Source organism: Acinonyx jubatus, chromosome E3 (genome assembly GCF_027475565.1).
Source record: "Acinonyx jubatus isolate Ajub_Pintada_27869175 chromosome E3, VMU_Ajub_asm_v1.0, whole genome shotgun sequence".
Classification (NCBI taxonomy): domain Eukaryota; kingdom Metazoa; phylum Chordata; class Mammalia; order Carnivora; family Felidae; genus Acinonyx; species Acinonyx jubatus.
In genome coordinates, this window is record NC_069398.1 from 10,157,998 (window position 1) to 10,181,594 (window position 23,597).

At 42.7% G+C, this 23,597-nt stretch overlaps 2 protein-coding genes and 1 long non-coding RNA gene across 5 annotated transcripts; 1 reads left to right on the forward strand and 2 right to left on the reverse strand.

Annotated features, from left to right (window-relative positions):
• Positions 1 to 2,306: 2,306 nt before the first annotated feature.
• On the reverse strand, positions 2,307 to 8,543 carry RPS15A (ribosomal protein S15a). Of its 3 annotated transcripts, none has more exons than XM_015067219.3 (5): positions 8,398 to 8,543; positions 7,238 to 7,375; positions 6,570 to 6,649; positions 3,595 to 3,680; positions 2,307 to 2,444 (listed from the first exon to the last, which is right to left on the reverse strand). In XM_015067219.3, exons 2-5 carry the CDS (start codon positions 7,368 to 7,370, stop codon positions 2,351 to 2,353), a joined length of 393 nt encoding a protein of 130 aa, XP_014922705.1. In that variant the 5' UTR covers positions 7,371 to 7,375; positions 8,398 to 8,543; the 3' UTR covers positions 2,307 to 2,350. The 3 variants fall into 3 exon arrangements, with proteins under 3 accessions (XP_014922705.1, XP_053069179.1, XP_053069177.1); XM_053213204.1 differs by having other exon boundaries at positions 8,006 to 8,405; XM_053213202.1 differs by having other exon boundaries at positions 7,992 to 8,401.
• A 3,591-nt stretch (positions 8,544 to 12,134) lies between these two features.
• LOC106970550 (uncharacterized) lies at positions 12,135 to 17,818 on the forward strand. Its single transcript, XR_001429517.3, has 2 exons — positions 12,135 to 13,155; positions 17,593 to 17,818. It is a non-coding gene; the product is annotated as an uncharacterized LOC106970550 (long non-coding RNA).
• Positions 14,037 to 22,442, reverse strand: ARL6IP1 (ADP ribosylation factor like GTPase 6 interacting protein 1). The gene is made up of 6 exons (XM_015067218.3): positions 22,275 to 22,442; positions 19,958 to 20,091; positions 19,362 to 19,481; positions 16,896 to 17,013; positions 16,184 to 16,268; positions 14,037 to 15,790 (listed from the first exon to the last, which is right to left on the reverse strand). Exons 1-6 carry the CDS (start codon positions 22,308 to 22,310, stop codon positions 15,672 to 15,674), a joined length of 612 nt encoding a protein of 203 aa, XP_014922704.2. The 5' UTR covers positions 22,311 to 22,442; the 3' UTR covers positions 14,037 to 15,671.
• Between the last annotated feature and the right edge of the window lie 1,155 nt (positions 22,443 to 23,597).

Genomic DNA, 23,597 nt, shown 5'->3' on the forward strand with positions numbered 1-23,597 from the left:
CTCAATTTTCCCTACCTTAGCACCTATTTCTTTCTACCCATGACCGCTTCAAAGGACAGAAGATCCCCACTACATGTTAACAACAAATGGAACCATTTTGTTCTATTTTAGTACTTAGAATCAGTGCCCAAGAGGATGATTCATTCAATCAAGATGCACTTTCAGAGGCATCCACTGTGCCAAAGCATCAGTCTAGGGGGAGATACAACAGTAAACAAAACACGACCGGTCTTCCTAGAGCTCACAATCTTGGCATTAAGAGAAATAATCAATCAGCTCTTTTAAGATTCTTCTGGACTCACTTCACCTGAGAAATACAACTACATATAGGACTGCCAAGCGCTAATTAGCTGTTTTACATAACGTCATCTTTCCCCCAACTTTCAAGGTTTTCCACTATTCCCATTATGCAGATGAGGACATCATGGCTTAGTGGAAAAGCACACTTCAATTCTGGTTTGCTAAACCCCTAAGCAATCATAGCCCCGAAATCCAGACATGCCTGTCATCTTGCTTTCTTCTAAGATTAAGTGGGGCCTACTAATCAGGGCCAGTCTTGGCATTCCTAGCTAGTTCCCACATCTTCTTACAGGATCTCCTCCTTTCAGAAAGTTACATTACTGGGGCGCCTGGGTGGCTCGGTCAGTTGAGCGTCTCAGGTCGGACTTCAGCTCAGGTCATGATCTCACAGTCTGAGTTCGAGCCCTGCGTCGGGCTCTGTACTGACAGCTCAGAGCCTGGAGCCTGCTTCAGATCCTGTGTCTCCCTTTCTCTCTGCCCCTCCCCCACTCATGCTCTGTCTCTCTCTCTCTCAGAAATAAACATTAAAAAAAATGTTTAATTAAAAAAAAAAAGAAAGTTACATTACTGAATGCTGGCCATGCCCTGGCCCCAAGCTGTTTCAAGTGCGCTGTTAGCATCCCTTGAAGTACCTACAGGGAGACCTACAGAAGTTGTCATTTGCCAGACATCACCTTACAACCAGGGGAGTGATAAGTGAACATCCCTACTACTTGAGTGTTGAAAACTGCTTGACCTACCAGGAAGTCAGAAAGTAGTCAAAAGCACCCTTTTCTGAAAAGGAAAAAAAAAAAAAAAAAAAAAAAAAAATCAAACCCAAACCCACACCCTTCCAACAAGCTCTTAGCACCCTACATCCTACCGGACCTAGTAGACTTCTTGAAATCAGGCTGGCAATCAGACTTTTTTTCAACTTTGGCTCACAGGACTAGAAGACAATTAATTCTTGAGGCTGTGATCTGCCCCATTCATTCTACTCCCCTGCCCGGCAAATGCAGCTAGCCAGGTGCACAATGATCCATCTGGGCTCTCTTCCAAGCTTCCTTTCTCCTTAGCCAGACCCACAGAACTTCCAAGAATCAAGATCTAGCCTGTGCTGTCCAACAGGGAACACCAGTCACATGTGGCTATGTTAGGGGGCTGGTCCCAATTAAAATGTGCTGTGAGTGTAAATAAATGTACAGTATAATTTCAGAGACTTATTACAAAGAGTAAAACTCCATTTCATATCAATTGCATGTTAAAATTTTAAGTCTGAACATACAGGTTATTAAAAAAATTCAGTTTCTCTTCACTTGTCTTAATACAGCTACTGCAAGGTTAAATTACATATGTGGCTTTTGTTACGTTACTGGACAGCACTGCTTAGAAATGGGGAGTGGAGCCCTGGTGTACTTCACAGAAGCCACCCTACACTCTTTGATGGTTGAGCTATTTATAAGCATTCCCCATGTGACATGGTCCAGCAAACTAATTTTTCTCAATTCCAGGAATACATCTGTAACAGGTTTACCATAAAACTAGTTTTTAAAAGGTTTCATTTTTCTGACATTTTACAAACACATACTGCTAATATGTTACTGACATGCCATCCAAATTTACTCGGAGATAAATCTTAGTGAGCTGCGGGCTCTAGTGGTCTGCTTCCTGCCTGCTTCCTCATAGGCACTTACAGTTAATTGTAGCCATCTCATATTTTTAGGACAGTTAAGAACAGTGCATGAAATGTGTGTTGTCAAGCTAACATCAGGAAAGGCATCACTCCTTCGAGGGTTAACATAAGACTCCAGAAAGGGAAAGCTTCACCACCTGGACCCCAACCCAGATTCAGCGATCCAGAGCTACATACAACCTCCTCTGACGAGCCATGAGCATGATGGTGTGAGTTATCACAAGGCAAGACTTTCTTATGCACTTCAGGGAAACAGCACTCCCCAATTAACAAAGGCTGCACAGTGACGCTCTTGCTACTCTGCTGTAAAGTTCAAAACGACCGAGGGAAGCACTAGAGTCCAGTGAGGCATTTTATTTGTATGAATGTATTACATCCCTAGAAAAAGAATCCCAGGATTTTCCCTCCTGTGTGTTTTCGTCTTGCTTCTTCATGGTCCATGATGCCAGCTGAGGTTGTCAGTACAATGAAACTATGGAAAGTTAAAAAAAAAAAACAAAAAACAAAAAAACATGTTGGTGAGTTTTTCCTAAAAATAGTTCAACATAGAGCCGCTTTGTGGTACAGAAAAAGACCAACATTCATCAGTGCTTAAGACGCCTTCCCTTAATAGGGTGCAGAGACTAAGGCTGCCTATTTGGGCCAGCAAGTGCAAGCATGGCTCCTGGAACCAAAGACCCAAATCCAAAAACCTTAGCTACACAACACACTCCTACAGCCTTGCCCTCAGCTAACACCAAGACACAATGCTATTAAACCTAACTGCAAACAAAAACTGAACTCCCTTAATTTCAAACTGTCACTTTCTGTTCTCACGGAAGGAGACAGTTTAAAGCAATAAAGCGTTGACATAAACTTGACTGAGTTGTTTCTGCCACTTACTATATGATCACAGGCAACCTACTGTAGAGACAGTCATCTGGACAATGGAAATCCTACTTGGCCTGGCTACCTCAAGGGTTACTATGGGAATCAAAGTAAACTGTGAGGCATTAAAATTAGCACCCTAATTATAATCAGAAATAATTCATGACACTATACATGGAAAACAGTAACCATGAAGTGGGAATAAATCCAACCACATCACCAAACATATGACTGGGGGTGCTTACGTTCTTAACCACAAACAGCTAAGCGCTTACTGGATCATGTCAGAGCCTGAAAGTATTTTGCCAGAATCAAATCAGTTGATAATGTAAATGAAGAGAACAATTATCATTTTTACAGATGACAAAACCAAGGCTAGGAGTCATGCAAGGCCTCACAGATTTAAAGCAGGAAAGCAAGGATGTGAACTCCTTCTCTTTAAAAGGATGAAGAAATTGAGTTTCCCCAGAGGCCTAGGGTTCAGAAGTGATTCTAGCCATAGAACAAGATCACAGTGAACATAATATAAATGAACTATATGTATGGAGTCAAAAGAGCAGATTATTAAAGGGGACACACTGTCACTTAGCACATGAAATATGGCAACGCAAGAGAGCTAATCCTTGAGTCAGGACGATTGGGGATGGAGATAATTACTACTCTAACAAAAACAAAAAAACCTCCACTCTAGTGGTCCAAGTGCACCACAGCAATCCTTAGCATTAATTTCTTTCATATGAGGAAAGTCAACTCACCCAAACTGGCGGGATGGGAGCAGATTATTCTGCCATTTTTCTAGATCTTTGAGTTGTACATCAAACCTGGGGCTGATCACTCCACACTGTAAAAGCATAACAGAAAACACCGTTCACATCTCACCAATACCAGAAAAAAATTATTAACACAAATGGAATTTGTATCTAAATAGTCATATAAACCAACCAACTCAGCATTTATTGGGTAACTATTCTGTGCAATCTTTAACATCCACGTCATTTCAAAAATACACTGAATTACAACTATGCCTGGAAAAAGTTATTTAAAAAGTAAACAGAAGAGGCAGAACACAAGGCAATATATGGCAAGATCAGGTCAACTGCGTACGTCCCTATTGGCTAGTTGTCCCAAAACAAATAACCAGATTTTAAAGAGATAAGAGACTAAGACTTAGACAAAATTGTACTCAAAAAAATTTTTTTTCACATAGTAAGGCTGAAATGAAGATGTAGGGTCACCAATTCTTCACCTATGAGCTAAAAGTGCAAAATATTAGAACTTAAAAAAATTTCAGACACAAAACTGAAATCTAAGAACTACCAGGATACATTTACAATCAACTAATCTAGCAAAATGGGTGGAAGCCAGAAAGAACAGAGTCCTTACAGTTACCTGCCCTGTTTGCTACTGGGACACAGCAACAATCACCTTCCGGCATGAGAGCTCGCCAAGAGCACTAAACATTTAATCGTTCAATTACATGCAAATCCTAAAACACAAGAAAAGTTCAAACATCCACTAGCAGACTGTTTGTGCTTACTGTAGGCTCATTCAAGATCCCTGACTAGATCAACTGGGTTTAGAAAGTAAAACATGAGGGGATCAAAAATCTCCTTGATTAGAGCTACATATGCCCCCCCTCACATCTCTACCCTACAAATCACTAACACACTTGTAAATATCAATGCAGAAAGGTTCCTGATATTTATACACCAGAGATGATCATGTGAGAACACTCAGGATTAGTACCATTCAAGGAGAACTCCAGAGGGCTAAGAGAGCTGTGTGCACATCCACACAGGAGTCTTGCAACTCCAAAATGCCTAACAGGAAGCTAAAGGACACTATGAGGTTAGAACTTACTCAAATTTTTACAACAGTTACACTTCCACAGGCAGATCTGAACCCAAAGAAACTGAAAATGGGCCTCTGAGGCCCAAATGCCCTAAGCCAGGAGACCCACTCAGGTTTTCCTTTTCATCAAGATCTTGTCAGCTACGGTGTCAACTGTCAAGAGCAACCCCACAATGGATAATAGGAATACAGACACAGGAAAAGGGCAAAACAGTTCTTCCTCCAAGCAAGCTGTAACGGTAGACTTGTGAGGCCTCCACTCGACCACACCCAGGCTTCTATTTATTCCAGCAGCAAAATCTCTTTCGGCTAAAAGAATTAAACCTCTCCTAAACCAGACAGATCTTAGGATGTGACCAAAACTGGAATTTCAATCTAATTTCTAAACACTACCTTACTTCTCAGCCCCATTAAAGTTCCACAGTAAGGGTACATCCATCTCTTGCATGAAGGAAACTGAGGCAACGGTGTCCTACAAGGGAGGAAAACTGAAGTTGAGAAAAACTGAAAACTGACGTTTGTTTTGCCCCACCAAGGTTAGAAAGCTAAGGTCAGAAAGCTCAACTGCCACCATTTTTCAAGCTACCACAGAACAAGAATGCCACAAAGGAGTTCCACTTGGGAAATACTGTTCAAACTTACTTATCAAGTTTTATGTATAGTGAATATTCGAGAGGAATTGGGTGCACAGCACTTCTAAGAGGTTTTTGTCTTTGTTTTTTAAACTTCAAGTCATTCTGTGGGACAGTTTTATAATGCACTGTCAACTACATTCTGGAGCCAGCTCTGCCACTGTTGGGCAGTGCGAGATGAGGGTACCTTGGGCCTAAATCAGCTTCCTAATTCCTAAGAGTAGGAAAACACACCCTCTTCTACTTCAAAAACACTTTGTGAGGGTCTGAGTGACAATGAGTAGTGAATCCAAATTCTATTTTGGCTGGAGTCTACTGGCTAACAACTAGAACAGTCTTAAAATTAACTTGAAAACTCTTCTAATCTCTCATGAAGGCTTCATATTCAGTAGTTTTCATCCAGCATTAGGTAGGTATCCACACATGAAGCAAGTTCACTAGACAAGGAAGCAACTTTATAAAACAAATTGTTGGACCAGGGAATAACCTTACCAGTCAATCTGGCCCCTGCCACTAACGACTTATTTCTTGACCTGTTTTCCCCTCATCTGTGTTGGACCACACGATGTCAAGCTCCTTGCAAATCTGAAAGCTAGAAACCTGAACACAAAAAGTAGGGTAGCAATTCAGGGACCCTAACTTGTTAAAGATACCTGCCCCTTAACACATGCAATAAGTTAAGCCACATCAGATCAAATATATCCAACAGGTTATGCTGACAACGCAAACTGAAATGGAGCACGAAACTCAAAGACACCCATACAGCCCACGCCAGTAAAAATGTAGGTATTAATATTGTTAGAGAACCCAATCCTGTTCAAAAAACACAACATTATCACCAAGAGAGACGAAGAACAAAGTTATTTACAGATAGGATTAGACCTTCCTTCAGCAGAAGTTCAAGCCACTGGGTGGGCAGCGCGTACCATCCGATATTGAAACACCAGTACCATCAGGAGTTCAATGCACCCCCACCCTGTGGCATCTCCCTTCAGACAGCCCCTGTACTCCACAAACATTAGGTCAACTAACAATTCTAGAGCAAATACAGCCCTAGAGAAAAAAAAAAAAATCAATCAAAATGTGACATAAAAATTAATGATTTCAATCAATTCTTAATTTTTTTAACCTAACTAGGTGGAACAAGCACACCACTAATTCAGTTTTATAAGGCCAATTACAACATGTTTAACACCATGTTTGGAAATTCTTAAAGTTCTTCTACGTGGAAGATAATCAACTCTTACCTTGTTTAACCTGCCTGTGAGGTTCACAACAATTTTCCCAGCTCTGTGATCATCGATGATTTCAAATTCGCCAATGTAACCTACAGAAAAGAAATTATCAACTTAACAGACCTAAATGCTTATGCGCTAGGATTCCCACTGTTTGCCTACTTTCCTCTCACATCACCTCAAGTGACTGCTTGTCTACATGGTTTAGGAAAGAACCATTGCTCTGAATCAAAACTTTTCCGGCCGCCAACACCCCAAAACAACCCACCCTGCAATTCTAACGGGGATTATTTTCCCCTTGCTTCCCATTAAGCTACTCGGTGCCCAAGACCCGCAACAATTTTCCTTTCCATCCCAACACTCTTGGAAGAGCTCAGGTTACGCTGAACGACCAGTTGCAGCAGCAGTTATTACACAAGAAAAGGCCATTTTAGCTCCCAAACTACTAACAGAGCAACAGTCACAAACTTCCTCCTCTTTTCAACAGTCCTAACTTACTCAGCGCTTCCTGAATAGCTTATCTGTCCCAACTACCCCTTCCACAGCCCCACTGCATTGCATGAGTTTCCAAGTATAACCTACACCTAGCTCCCCCATCTTCCCAGTCCTGTCCTGCACAACTAATGTCTACAGAACGGATTCCTTCAGTATCCTTACGTAAAAACATAAAATACACTTACCATGCTTCATCATCACAGTCAGAAATCGCACGATGACTTTGGAGCATGGCCTAATAAGAACCTGGCGTTTGCCTCTCTTTTCAGCATTGTTAATGCTCTTGAGAGCATCTGCCAGGACATTCATGCGCACCATTATGGCTGTTCAGGGAAGGAAAAACGGGTTTTACCGGCATTCTCAACATCAAAAGGCTCCCAATCATTCCACTGCAAACACATCCTTTTCCTTCTGCCTCTATCATTAAACTGTCCTATCACTAAGCAGACAGGTTCCCCACGCAGTATCAGCTACCGTCGCTCAGCTATTGAGAACGGGACCTGCGAATCACCAGGCAGGTTTTCCAAACTTTTAAAATCCAACAGCAATTGGACTATTAACACTGCCCTTTTACCAACAAATTCCATGTCAGCCTTGTCCAAAAGATACCTAGCTTTCACTAACTAAAAACGTCGGTACGTGTGCCACCCAAAGTTGTGCCCCGGCAGCAATCGTACCACAGTGACAAGTAGAACTTTTTACGTGCACCGGACACGACTCTATCCTAATGTGCACGAACTGCCCGATACTCTAATAACGCTGTGAAAACTGAGGATGAAGCCCAAAGCATGCTTCAAGCTCCAACAGTAGGAATCCAACCTGCTTCCTCAAGTTCCACAAAGTATCAAGGGAAATCCCGGAGCCCAGAAGATCTAGGCTAGCTCCCAGCAAACCGCCAGCCCAGGCAGAAGGCAATTTTTCCCTGCTGAGTGGCCTCACCCTCCTAAGCTTACAGCGCGGCTGAAGGAATGGGACGCCAGCTCGGCCCACGTCGGCCACCGTCCCCGATGCTTCCCGCCGCCCGGAGCCAAGGCGCTACCCCAGCCACTAAGGGGAGGTCCTGGAGCCGCCGACCACGCTGGGTCTACCGCCTCTCCCGTCGGCCGATTGCTCCGTTCCCGCCAGAGCTGCGGCCTGCGTTTCTCAAACCGGGATCCCCAAAATGCAGAGCGTGGAGCGAACGGGCATGACTCTCCTCTACTCCTGCCCAAACCCTCGCAAGCGCAGCATCCTCCGCCCAAGAAGGCCCTGGCACCATCAGAGAACACCGAAGTTGAGGCTGAGACTGCAGGATGGCAGAGATAGCCAACGGATGATGTTGGATCCTTCAGAGAGAAGTACTCACCGGCGCGGAAAGATGGCGGAAAGAGGACGGGAGGGGCAAGCGCACGGAGTTATGGGAAGCGGGCGGCCTATCGCGAGACTTTTAAAGGAGGGCCAAAAAAAAAAGTATTGCCTACTGGAAGAAGGCGGGTGAAGGGGCGGAGCCTCTTCAGGGGTGAGAAGCAGAGAATCGATGGAATCGACCTCTCCAGGTGAGGCCGGGGTGGGAAGGATCGAGATTGCCACCTTTCTAGCCCTTACTCTGTAAAAAACTGAATTGAAATGGCTGAGATATTTGCTAATTTTTGTTGTAATAACTGTTCACCATTTAGAATAGATTTTTACATTTGGGTATTTACAGTATCTCTGAAAGGACCCACGCAAATCGATAATTGCCTCTGACAAGGGCCTGAGGAACTGGGATGAAAGACTTGCTTTTCTCTATATACAATTGTGGTTTGTTTTTCCACACCTGTGTATAAATTATTTTTCCTTTTTTTTTTTTTTGGAAAAATTTTTTAACATTTATTTATTTTCGAGAGACAGAGAGACCGAGTAAGAGTGGGGGAGGGGCGTAGAGAGAGGGAGACACGGAATCCGAAGCAGGTTCCAGGCTCCGAGCTCTCAGCGCAGAGCCCGACGCGAGGCCCGAACCCACAAACCGTGAGATCATGACCTGAGCCGAAGTCAGGCACTCAACCGACTGAGCCATCCAGGTGCCCCTAGATTATTTTTTCAAAGTCAAAAATACATTTTTAAGTCAGTGCTCCCTAATTCTTAGAAATTATTTACTGGAGCTCCAAACGTTTCTTTCTAAAACTTCCAGGATACACAGTTTGGATGAAAGCCACAAACGTTTCAAAAAAAAAAAAAAAAGTACTCAGGATTCTGAACCAGTAGTTTTTATCAACAGTTCTGCACCCGGACACGAACTAGTTTTGATAAGTCTTCGTATTTTCTCTGAACCTTCCCTAAATAGGTGGCGGGGCGGGGAGGGATAATAATACTTAACTCTAGAAAGTTATTGCAAAGGTCGGATGAGATAATGGGGCAAAGGGCTTGCACAGTGTCTGGCATGTAGTAAATGCTCAATGTATTTTTTTTTAAATGTTTATTTATTTTTGAGAGAGAGAAACAGAGCACTAGTGGCGGAGGGGCAGAGAGAGAGGGAGATTAGAATCCGAAGGCGACTCCAGGCTCGGAGCCGTCAGCACAGAGCCCGATGTGGGGCTCGAACTGGGGAACGGGAGATCATGACCTAGGCGGAAGCAAGCCGCTTAATGGAGAACGAGCCCCCCAGGTGCCCCACTCAGTGTATTTTGACAATGGGAACAACAGGGAGCTTTAGCTATTGGTTGAAGCCGGGATCTGATACCCTGTAAGGGAGTGAATTCTCCGAAGCTGAGGGACCTGAGGCTAGTTACTTAACGTCCCAGTCCCACGTATTTGCAATAGCATCCTTAGGTCGCTGCTTTCACCCTTGACCTCCCTTTTATTCACCTCTGCTTTTCCCACAGGTAGCCAGAATGACCTCTTTAAAACCTAAATCAGATCACACACTGGCTCCCATCACCCTCAGCAAAATGCAAATTCCTTACAAAAGCTTACAAGGTCCTCCGTGATGTGCACACCTGCCTTCTGGCCCTGGCGCAACAGACCTCATTCCCCACCATTCTTCCCTAGCTTGTTTCTTCAAAGAAACACCCCAAGCGTACTCCACCTCAGGGCCTTTGCATTTGCCTTTCCCTCTAACTTGAACATTTTTCCATTTTACCAGGAAGCTGGCTCGCTGGCTTTCCCAGACTCTATTCACACACACACACACACACACACACACACACACACACACTCATGGAGCCTTCTCCCTGTTCCTCCTAACTCCATTGCCTGGCTTAAAATTTTCTCCATAGCACTTGGAATATTGGAAGTGTATTTAACTGTCTCCATTAAGTTCCAAGAAAGGAGGGATTTGGTCAGTTGTGTTCACTGCTGTACTCACAGCTCCTAGAAAAATTATCTGGCACACAGTAGGCTCTTGATACATATTTGGTGAATAAATCAGTCTGCCCATGTGTAAAATGGGAATGATGCTCCTAATCACTTGAAGTTGCTATGAGGATAGATGAAATAATCCATATAAAAGAGATTAACACACTATAGGAATGTCACGTGGTGACAGATGGTAACTATACTTACTGTAGTGAGCATTGCATCATGTACAGAATTTTCAGTTCACTATGTTGTACACCTCAAACGAACAACATTGTGTATCAACTACACTTCAGTAAGAAGAACAAACACAAAACCTGACAGAGTGAGCGCTCAATCAACAGTAGTCTCTCAGCCCACCTTGCTCCTAATTCTTCTCAAATCCTAAGTGAACCTTGAGGGGCTCCTGGCTGGCTCAGCCAGTAGAGCATGTGACTCTTGATCTCAGGGTTGGGAGTTTGAGCCCCCTGCTGGCTGTAGACATGACCTAAGTGAACCTTGAGGAAAGCAAAACTCTCAGTTTGCACAGCTCCAGGATACAGAACTCTCTGGGTATAATTTACATAACAAAAGGACCATTAGCTGTTTTTTTGTTTTGTTTTGTTTTAGTTTGAGAGAGAGTGTGCTCTCTCTGTGGGAGTGGCAGAGAGAGGGAGAGAGAATCCCAGGCAGAGAATCACCCTGATGCCCCCCCCCCCCCGAACCCACCAACCGTGAGATCACGACCTGAGCTAAAATCAAGAGTTGAACGCTTAACCGACTGAACCACCCTGGTTTCCCTTAATGAAAATTACTTTGATGAACTGGTTCTCTGTACACTTACATGTCTTGTTTACTAAAAATGTGCAGTTCACCTTAATTGAGGCACTAACAACAGTGGGGAGTTAAGAAACCCACTTTCGGGGCGCCTAGGTGGCTCAGTCGGTTAGGTGTCCAACTTCAGCTCAGGTCATGATCTCACAATCTGAGTTTGAGCCCTAGAGCCTGCTTCGGATTCTGTGTCTCCTCTCTCTGCTCCTTCCCGCTCGCTCTCTGTCTCTCAAAAATGAATAAACGTTAAAAAAAAAAAAACCACTTTCCTTCAAGAACCTTCCCATAAACAGAAAAATAGTACGACCACTATCTCTTAATACATTTCACTCATTCATTCAGCAAACATCTAATGAGTGTCTTCTGTGTGCCAGGACTTGTATGAGATGGAGAGAGGACGAAAATACGTTTCTGACCTTAAGAGGTTCAGATCCCAGCAGGGAAAACAAACCTCTAAGTAACAATATAATAGTGAGCAGTGTGCTTTAATGGATGCCGATGAAGTGCTGTGGGAATGCAGAGGTGGCCTGGGAAGTTGAAGATTTCACAGAGGTGCCATTTGACCTGTGTCATGAAGGGTACCAACACTACCAATTCGTGACGACCACTGTGTGCTTCCAGTAAATTAACTCATGGAATCCTCAAAACAAATGCAGTTGTATAATGCCCCTATGAGATCTGTACTTTTACCCTCATTTCACAAATGAGAAAATGAAATTCAATCTGAAATTGACTTTATTTTTTTAATAACGTTTTTATTTATTTTGAAAGAGAGAGAGAGAGCAGAGGAAGGGCAGAGAGGGGAGAGAGAGAGCATCCGAAGCAGGCTCTGCACTGTCAGCACAGAGCCTGATGTGGGGCTCCAACTCACAGTGAGATCACGACCTGGGCCAAAATCAACAGTCAGATGCTTAACAGACTGAGCTACCCAGGCGTCCCCAAATTGACTTAATCTAAAAAGTCAAAGCAGGGCACCTGGGTGGCTCAGTTGGTTGAGCACAGAACTCTTGATTTTGGCTCAGGTCATGCTCCCAGGGTTGTGGGATTGAGCCCTGCATTGGGCTCCCTGCTGAGGGCGGAGCCTGCTTGAGATTCTCTGTCTCTCCCTCTGCCCTGTTCTCCCCCTCACCCCCACTTGCACAAACAAATCAATCCACCAACCGATAAATAAATGCCAAAACAAAAAAGTGGTTACTTGTCTAAGCTATTAAATTACTTGATGTGGTTTCAGCCTAGGTCTACCTGATCTCAAAACTTGAAGACCTGTGGGGCAATAGATATTCTAGGCTTATTTATAACAGCTCCAAGAACTAGGAAGTAATGGAACCATATAAAGACAGATAGAAGCCTCAGAATGCCTGGGCTGAAACTGAGAAATAAGTTGGAGGCATATGGCAACAGGACGAGGGCCATGTGTAAATTGCCTCACAAGCTTGTCATATATGCTGTAGGCAAACTGGAACCTGCTTGCTGAGAGGTCTTTGAAGAGGATTGTGATCCGAGTTGTTAAAATGTTAACACGTGGGGGCGCCTGGGTGGCTCAGTCGGTTAAGTGGCCAACTTTTTGGGAAAAAAAAAAAAATGTCAACATGTGGAAGATAAAATACTGGTAAAAATCAACTCTCCTCAACACTCACAAATCCCCCTTTTTTTGTCCTGTAAACAGGGCACTTAAAAGTGCCTTTTTTTAGACAGGCACCATGCCCAATGTGGGGCTTGAACTCACAACCCTGAGGTCAAGTCACATGTCTACCAACTGAGCCAGCCAGGCACCCCCCTTCACTCTTCTTCACCCGACCAACTCCAAACAGCCTCCGGGTGTCCTGTGAACTCCAGGATGATGGGAACTCCACTGGAGATGGTGCCAAGGCCAGCATCAAAAAAGGACTTTTGCTGGAGCCCGAGCCAGCACAGGGGTAGCCAAGCTGGCCTGAGAATGAATCACAGCTGGATGGAAGAACACCAGCATTTCAAAACTCAGGTGACCATGGGCAGACCTACCATGACTAAGATTTTCCTTTTCTGGAGATCACCAAACCCACAGAAGGCTCTAAGAAGGAGCCAAACTTTTTGGTGGGGGGTGGGGGAGCAATGGTTAGAGGGCTCAGAATTTGATATCGAATCTGTTCCTAAGACCCACTAAGTATAGACAATGAGGCTCACTGATCAAACAATTTAATCCTTTTAAGTAAACTCTATGCCCAATGGGCTCCAACCCACAACCCCAAGATCGAGAGTTGCATGCTGTACTGACTGAGCCAGGCAGGCACTCCTTCCTCAATTAAAAAAATTTTTTTTTTTTACTATATTTTGAGAGAGAGAGAAAGCCAGCGCAGGGAAGGGGAAGGCGCAGAAGCAGGAGAGAGAGCAAATCCTAAGCAGGCTCCACACTCAGAACGGAGCAGGACTCGATCTCACAACCACGAGATCGTGACCTCAGCCAAAATCAAGAGTCAGATGCTTAACTGAGCGAGCCACCCAGGTGCCAGTAAAACTTTTCATGATTAGAGTTCAAAGTACAGACAGAAGTCATCCACCAATAAGCGAGTACGTCATGCAACTCTGAGCTGGGTCCTGCAGAAGTAACCGTAACAGGCACTTTCTCTCCAGCCTGCACTGCTCCCTGCCTGTTCTTCCAGCATGACCCTCTCATACTTCATCTTTGGCCATCGCTTTCCATTGGATCTCCTTTTCCATCTAGCACGGTGCCTGAAGTTTGCTGAATCAATTAATTTACACCTTTTATTTCATTTTGTTCTTCAAGAGTAGGCATGTGATGATCACTCAGGGTAGTTCAGTAACTGGATTCACACATCCTGTCAACACCTTAATGGCTAAGGTATAAAGAAAGCAAGACACAAGGAGGGATTCCAGCTTTATTGTTCCCCTTTTACACAAAACCAAGTAGAAGAAATAATACAAGATTAAAACTGCAAAAGTAGTTAATTGGTAGAACACATATACACAAAAAAATCCAGACATCAAGACAGGCTTATCTACAATGGAAAACACATGTAAAAATTAAGGTAGTTTGTAGGTTTCATATGGAACATTAAAAAAAAAAAAAATCAAACATTATGCTACAATGGTTGCCATTGTTTACAGTAATATTGAAGGGGAGAAAACAACACTTATTTAGGGACAGATACACCACAAGGTCCAGGTTTTACAGCATCAGTGCAATAAATTCACAAAACTATATTACAGCTACTTAATCAGAGTTTAAGAACTGTTCCCAAATGTCACATTTTCAGCCCTCAGAGTTTCAATTCCTACAGTTTTCAACTATTCTAAATTTCTAGCTACCGAGAGGGAGGATGATTCTACACTTTCCAAGGAGTTACAAAATCTCTGTAGACCAGAGGCCACCTATCGTTGCCAAAAGTCTGCTCTCCCCGACAGCCCCTGCATTCTTCACAGAAATAACTACGGAAAAAGTCAGATGCCAGCATAGTCACCACCTCGTATGCCCAATCTAAGGGGACCAAAGCAGCCCACAATTACCTTCAAATGAGAATCTAGAGGCTTACCTTTAAAAGGCTTAGTCTGGTCTTGAAAAATTAGTAGGGATAAGATTTATTTTCTACTGAAATGAAATCTTGACTACATATAGGAAGACTTCTGTCATTTATTGGCTGGTGTCGGAGTGAAGGTCATAGACCTGAGTCTTAACCCATTATATACTTTAGTTTCAGTCAGCTGGAAAATCTGAAATTAAAAATATGCTAAAAATACTTAACACAAACTTTTAGAAGCCTGCTGTTAAAAAGCCTTTAAGGATCCACTAACTCGAAGTCTCAGAGCAAGGAGAGAAGAGCTCTAAGCCTGTCATACTCCCCATTTGGGAAGAAGGATCAGTGTTTCTTACAAATTGCTAAGTTTTGCACAAGGCAGAAACCAACACTTACTAGGGCGTGGAATTGGTTTCATTTGATTCCAGAAGGATCTTCTCCCACAGTACAGAAACAGTGAGAGGAATGAATCTTAATTGGTCTCTTCATCAGAAGTGGGAAACTTGGTCTCTGTATTCATGGAGCCAGACAGTTTAAGCAGACTGTGGAAGCAGACAGTAGAACCAGCTTCCTGTAGCCACAGACCACTACCTTGTATCTAGCTAAAGCGAAGATCAACAGGAACAATTATCCAACGTCACAGTTAAGTATACTAAAAGGTGAAGTTCACTACTACGTATTTTTAAAGGAAGTTGCCTAAAAGTAAGAATTCAATGAACCTGGGTGAGAAAAATCAAAACAAGTCGTACTCACGAATGAATTGTCCACATAAGGCCAAGTGATGAGAATGCATTCAGCTACACTTCACATGAAGACACTATGCATAAAGCCTTACTTGGCAAGGCTGAATTTCTACTAACTAAGGGCAGAAAGAGGGAGAGCAAGGAGCTACTTCTGTAACATTTCAGAATCCAGACAGCATTAAGAGAAACTGTTCCCAAGGACAAGGTGTATGCCATTCATTACACTCAGTAAAGCAGATGCATTATTCATTTTTCTTTTCTTTTTGTTTGAGAAGCTTATTTATCTCCCTTTTGGCCATTCCAATGTACTTCAAAATGATTCCGTGCTGGTTCAATCCAGGAAGCAACAGTAAGAAAGTCACTTAAAAATAAACAAACAAAATTAAGGAGGTATTAATTAACTTCCTACAGGTGATTACATTTTATAGAAGTTAGTCTCCCAGACTATCAGACACTCCATTACTTTCACTGGTATTGATCCCCTGAAACTTCTGTCACACCCCCCAACCTCAGATAATGAACGCTGCTTATTTTCACCCTTCCACACCACTTTCTACCTTGGTTAGTATGCCTTAACTTACTCGAAGACCACAAACTCCCAGAAAGCAAGGCTGTAGGTTTTAATTCTCTTTCTAGACTGGCAGTTCCTCCATCTGTACCTTCCATCTCGACAAGCACACAGATACTACTTTACAAAGTCCCACTCAGACTTCTACGGCCAGAATATGTCTACAGCCCCTCCTCAGAGACTTACCTATCAGGTAGGTGAGCAGCAGGTTGTGGACTTGCTGTCCCACCCACGCAACCGCAGCAAGAGAAACGATCATGGTCATGAAGTACTAACAATGAAAACAACAAGAAGTTATCAACCCCTAGAAACAGACCCAGAAGCCTAACTGTAGGACGCTGTTTCAAAGGTTAGAAAATAATCCAGTACTTGTTACAACTTTTCTTAAAAGACTTCGTATCTAAGGATTATATATATCTTACATATTAGGTTTTATGTATTACATAAAAACCCATAGGAAATTCCATTAGGTCTACTTTATAGAATTTATACACATTCCCTTCTAGAATTACTGTCATTCTATATATAAATTAGTTTAAAATCAATTATACTTTTACAATTAATAATTCACATAGTAACCTCATGTGAAGCTAAGAGATAAGAGAATAAATGCTTTTTAAGTATTTGTCTTTTACTTTTATATTAGCAAGCATAGAAGAAACATTTTGCTCTGCTAGAGTACAAAGTTAAATGCAAAATATAATTTTAACTTCCAATAATTCAATCTAATTCATACAGATAAACATTTACAAATATAGTTGGAGGAGTCAAACCAATGAATAATAAATATCAAACTACAACTATTAAAACAAAAAGGCCATCATTAGGCTACAATGAATAAAAATGGACTCGATCTTAAAATTTTGCTCTACTTAAATAGTCAAAACAAAAAAAGTACCATTTTAGGCTTTTCTTCCTTTAGTGTAAAGAGGCGTTTCCACCAGCCCACAGCTCTGCGTCGAGTTTTTACTAGATTGCTACAAATTTCATGGAATCTTTGCTGTTGCTCAGTGGTCCTACAAAAAAATTTTCCCCTTCACTATAAGCAAATCTTTATAGTAAACAGAAAATATCATCCTCTCAAATTTAAAAAGCTATCCCCTAAAGAAAGTCTAAATAAAAAACAATTCACCATTCTCTTATGAACGTGAAAAAGTTTCTGTAGTATTAACACCCCTTGTATAGCACAGGAATGAGTTTTTACATAAAGGCACGTGTAGGGGCGCCTGGGTGGCTCAGTCAGTTGAGCCTCTGACTTCAGCTCAGGTCATGATCTCCCAGTTTGTGAGTTCGAGCCCCACGTCGGGCTCTGTGCTGACAGCTTGGAGCCTAGAGCCTACTTCAGATTCTCTGTCTCCCTCTCTATCTCTGCTCCTCCCCTGCCCATGGCCTCTCTCCTTCTCGAAAATAGATAAATGTTAAAAAAAAAAAAAAAAAAAGAAAGAAAAAAAAAGACATGTGTATGCACAAAACCATGGTAATCCCTGGTTCTAAAGCCACATTTAACTAATTATAGTAACAAAAGACTCAAGGCTACTATGGGCCATGTTATAATCGGTATAAACTAATTTCTCTATTCCTGTATTATTTTTCAGATTCTAATGAATCCTGGGTTGTAGCCCATCAGGGTCTCACTGTTTTGAGGAGGACGTTAAGTTTCTACCCAACAGCTGTATCTGAGCATTCCAGTAAGATGATAACAACTACATTCCAAGCATAATACTGGGCTTCATGCCCACTTGATGCCAAGGTAGCAACCAACAGCTCAAATCCAAATCCTTTATAAATTTAGTCCCAGGGAGGGAAAATAGAAATAAAATAGAGTAAAAATACAAAAAGGTCCTCCAAGAAAGCCCTTTTTTGTTTTTTTGAATTATGATTAAAAAAAAAAAAAAAAGTTCGCCCTGTATTGTCTTTGCTACACAGATATGATGGCTGCTATGGTGAAGTAGACCCTTCACTGGACAGATATGTACCTTTCTCTCCTCTAGTTCTTGTCCCTGTAAAACTGCAGTGACAGATACAGCAGAAGGGCTCCTGATGAGCCCTGAGACTCCTTGTCAGCAGCTGGACCTTACATGCTGCCCATGGTCAAGGCTGAATTGTGGCTATGAAACAGTGTTCTTCCTTCTCCATTAAGATCAAAAAATAAAACTGTTGTGGACTGAGCCACATACTGATTACCATGAAACGTTCACTGTTTACTTCTGAAAAATTTTCTCCCAGAGTTATGAATTAGCAGATTAGAATGTAATCTGACTAATAAACTCAAGGTCAGAGGATGATGTCCTTTGTTAAGTTGTTACATTACATGGTTACAAACTTGCCCAAAACACAGCAGCAATGCATTGTTACATGTGAAAAACAATTCAAAGGACATTTTCTACCACTAATCCATTCTGCTATAGGGGAAACATCTTTAAATAAACATGCTTAATTATCCCATAACTTAAGCATATTCCCCTAAAATGTCCAAATTTATTCTTAAAGATCCATAAGGCATATTAATTTAAAAAGTCTTAATTTTACAGAATTATAATTTATAAATTATATAATTATAAAAAATATTTTTAATTTATATTTATATATAAAAATTATATAATTTATAAAATTATAAAATACTTTGGTATTATACTTTTTTATTATAATTGAACAAAAAACTAAAGGCACATGTAGACTACTAATCAAATTAAAATAAACAACCAAGGAAGAACAGCAACTGGGACCAAAAAAACAAACAAAAAACCTACTCCATCTAGTTTTGTTATTTTTTGGATCAGAAGGAAGTTAGAATATTTGAATGAATCTGTTCTGAAGCACTTGCTATGCATTTAGCTAACTACCACTACACTGCCTCAGTATCAACCTTAAGCACAAGATCAATCTTAAAAGTCAAAATATTTCACACCACTTAGAACAGTGCCTAACAGCAGACATTCATTACATAAATGGACAAAAAAATCTATGTTACTATTTCCATATTCTTTCAAAAATAGCTTGCAAAATATACTATCTTAAATATCAAAGAAAATGAATGTAAAATGTAAACAATTTCTACAGAAAGTTCATTTTGAGTTCTGCAGTATTTGATAAAACATTACCTCAAAAAATATCACTTTAATAAAAGGTCTATAAAGGAAAAAAAAAAAAGCCAAAATAAATGCTAGCCCATAAAGGAACTATGGAACTGTAAATACTGAAAATTCATGATTTATATGCATCACCTAAGAAATTCTTCACGTAAAAGCAACAATCCTAACCTCGAGGTATCTGATGATTAGACAATTCTCGCTGCATAGTAATCACAGCCACCAGGTTCAGTAACTTCACAGAAATTAGACTGCCAAGTCATTACGCCACCTACCATTTATTGGAGCCAAAAATTCTAGGAGCCAGAATGGGAACAAGGTAGTCAGCCAAGCACAAAAACATAACAAAACAGGAAACACCAGACAGAACAGATGGATCTAGATAGTAGATAGTCCTGTTTAAAAAATAATAATAATGAAGGTTAGAAAAACACAGTCATTATTATTCCTAGTTGAAGACATTTATTCATTTAATCCTTTGAGTCTTAAAGATGTTATCTGCCCTTTTCCTTCTCAGTTTCTCACAAGTAGTTTTCCGAGAAGCTTCAGAATACATGACATCATAGCTGCAATGGTTAACGTGAGTATCAAGAGACAAAAGCTCCCTGGGGCCCTCAATACCTTTTAGGAGTGTAAAGGATCCTAAGACCAAAAAGGGTGAGCGCCACTGATTTTTTCAACTGCATTAGGTGACCGAGCTTACAGGAGCGCTATAAATTCCGAAAACTAGGAGACGTGCTTTAAGAAAAGGCATTCTTTACAGATCACGCAATACAAAAGACTTAAGGCACTTTCAAACATGGAGGCCGGGTATTACCTGAGCCCTTATTAATAACAAGTACAATCCATACGAATTTAAGAGCTCACTTACAGAAACGCCACAGAAACCACACCCATGATGGCAGGTGGAAACCAGGCTCTTTCCCATCTGAGGACTTTATCAGCCATCAGCATCACTTCCCCCCATCCTTGGAGCTGCTCTTCCAGGCTTGCAGTCTCTGAGGCCTGCAGAGAAGATCAACGTGTAAAGTGATCATTTTACTGCTCTCAGCGTCTCTGTGCTTCCTAGAGGTAAATTATTTTAAGGCACCAAGAATGTAAAACAGCTCTTAACCAAATCATTATCTTAAATCAGTTTCTAAAACACTCTGCCATTTCGGTACCAAAGACAGAAATTAATTACGAGTAAAAAAACAAACAAACCCCACCTATCGTTCAGTGGTCAACTTCCAAGTCCAAGCACTGGGCTACTCTTTTCATAAAGAATGTGACATAATTCCTATAAAGCCCCTCAAGGTGGGGATAATTAGACCCATTTAACAATTAAAGAAAGTGGGCTCAGAATGGTAACTAGCTTTCTCAAAGTCATGGACTACTAAGTGGCAGCCCGCAAAATATAAAATTAAATCACATTAAGTTCACTCATTTTTCGGGTGGTTAGAATAGATCTGTTGTTTTGTCATTTCACTGATTTATACCCCTACTTCTAAAGCCATTAGGAAAGCCTCTCCCTGAACAGCATTCAATTTTTAAAATAGCTTTGTGCAATGGAATCATTTCGATGCTGGCATCATCTGCACAATTAAGTCAAACTACTTTCACCAAATTACATGAGGCATCTTAAGCTCAATATATCTCAATACACGGAGTGTTTCTTACACTTACCAGGACATCTGGTGAGACTTCAAATTTCTCTGCGAAGTAGGCTTTTACGATAAGGTAATGTGGTAAAAAGCCCTTAAACTGGTTTTGGTACAGGAAAAATAAATGAAACAAGAAACCCACATGTTCTTATAAATGTTATCACAGGGAAAGATGCAAATGCAGCCTAATCATAATAAACATGCTATCTGTGCCACACTCATCACTTAGGTGACTTTCACATTTCTGACTTTGTATATCCTGCTTAACACAGTTAAACACGGGATTACTATGTGCCACAAACTCAAAGTATTTTACATACTTACGCTTTAATTCATCCTCCCAACAAGCTAAAAGGATGGTATTGTTACACTATCAGATACGCAGAGGTTAAGAGATCTGAATTGAGGAAATGCAAAGCCAAAGGCCTTGTTCTCCAGTTACGCTGCTCTGCTGGAAAGAACAGTTAAGCTCCAGGTCAAGCAGGATCTGTCGTTTCAGTAAGCTGTGTGAATCTGGGCAATTTCTTTGTGCTTCAATCAATCCTCTTAAATGGAACCTGGCTGGGGCTAACTATGCCAACTATTGAGAAGTGTGTGCGTTTAAAGGAGTAGGTCATGCATTTCTAAAAACCAACGCAAGATGAAAATCGTGCACAATCAAAACTGCTCTGCAAAGTCATTTAATTAGTTAACATCTGGGCTCTTGGAAAAATCAATCATCAAACACTAAATTCTTTGGTTCCTCTATTCATTGTGGTCGTGGTGTGTGTCGGGTCTTTCCTTGGGGAAAAGCAACGGAGACAAAGCAAGGATTTCTCCCGTGTTTTGTTTGTTTGTTTTTGCCAGATCATGCCGTGAAACTTGTAGTGAGGTCGACTCTGTCCGCCTGTGATAACGTCACTGCAGTTCCTTCGGACCCCTGCTTATTCTAAGGTCGTCCTGTGACACACACCCCCCCGCCCCCCCTTACAAACTCCAGACGAAAGCCAGGTCCTCCCACTATCCACCTTGCTGGTCTCCTAGTCCCGGTTCCCCGCGGTGAGCTCAGAGCCTCCTTGCGGTTTAAGCGGTGCCAGCTCTAATAAATTCTCGCCAGCAGCCCCTTGACCCTCCACCCCTGCCCAAGTATTGGGGTGGTGGAGGGCGGAGAAAAGAACGAAACCCAGATACGACTGGGGACCTGGGACTGAGAAGCGCTCGACAGGCCACTCGCGGCCCTCTGTCCCAGGCTGCACCCCAGGCTTATCAAAGCCCTCCTACTCCCACTTCCTCTTCATCCCCTATTCGCGGTGATCACTCGCGGTGTCTGATCACGCGCCCTCCTCACCCCGTCGCGTACCCTCCCCGGGATGTTAGGGGTCGATACATCTAGCGACCGCCACGCTGGAGCTACCTAAGAGGCCCAAGGGGCAGGCGTCGTCTTCTGCGCCCGGGAACCGGGAGAGGAGGGCGGGGCCCGCTACCGGGCATAGGAACGAGGCCGCAGCACCGCCTGGCGAAGCCAACCGATGCCCAGAGGCCCTGCTCGGCTCCCCCTCGACTCACCAGCAGGTTGGTGCTGCGATTGTCTCCCTCCGCCATCGTCCCTGAGGCGCTGCCTTAGCGAACACAGGCCACCCTCCCAAAGAGACTTCCGCAGAGCCCTGCACGGCGACCCCAACGCGAGGGTACGCCCCGCAGGCCACTTATATAGGCCAGCCGCCTTTCCCGACAGTCCCCGCAAGGCCCGCTCCTCATTGGGTGGATTCAACTCAAGTTTAAGGGTAGCCGGACCAACCGCTGCTCAGCGCATGGCTTGAAATCGAGGTCAAAGGACACCGAGGCGGCGCAGGGCCGAAGGGGCGGGAACAAGGAATGACCAACCAGCGCCCAGGAGCCGCATAACGCCCCGCCCAGGCCTTTGGGTAGCGGTTGAACTGCCGCATCCACCTGCCCGGTCTGTCAGCGGATGGAGCGGGTGTGGCCGCCGTGGTCGCTCTCGGACCCCCTCCTACTGGAGTTCAAAGCAGCTAAGGGGCCTTGCTGGAATTTTAGTCCTTGAAGAAGTTGGACTTGCATTATCAGGCGGGGGGCGGAGGGCGGAGGCGGGCGCGTGACACTAACCTCGCTGTGATTTAGAGGCCCGGTGTCCGTCGCCCTCGCTGTGGCCCTGCGCGGCCCTGTCTTCTAATCCCTGCTCTGGCCGCCCTACCCAGGCCCCTGAGTCTCGGAGACTCGTGCCCGCCCCAGGAGATTTTGAGCACAAGTAAAAGAGCTGTTTATGTAAATTTGTAGCAGTTTTTCTCATCAGTTAAGAGTAAGGCCGGTAGCTTGATGGAGGAAGGACGAGGGGAGGGGGCGGATTCTGGGTTTAGTTCTCAAACTTGTGAAAAATGCACCAATTTGCGAAGTTGGCTTACTGGGTCTTCAGGAAAATCCTTTGTGGGGCAGGGCGTTTCAGTTACTTAGGGAACCAAGAACTCCTTCTCCATCAAGGGTCATGCCAAGGAAAGATGTTAAATAAACCCTCTGCTAAGCAGTGGAATTCATAAACAATTTAAGAACTAGATGAACTACTAGATAGATACACTACTTACTAGATGAATAACTTCCACCTCTTTTCTCTGCAGGATTGCAAAATGCATTAAGTGCTTGATTTTTTATTAATAGGAACAAAACCATGCCAGATGTGGACCTGGTCAGATAGGTTTCAGGAAACTTTAGCGTAGCTTTTAAGTTACAACCTTTTATCCTTATATAATCACCTGTATTATGCCACAAGCTTAAATTTATTTTAAAAGTATTACTTAAATAACTACCAGGTTCCTAAGAGTTCAGGGAAGGCATAAAGAGATGCGAGAGAACAAGCCAGTGGGGAAAGGAGCATTG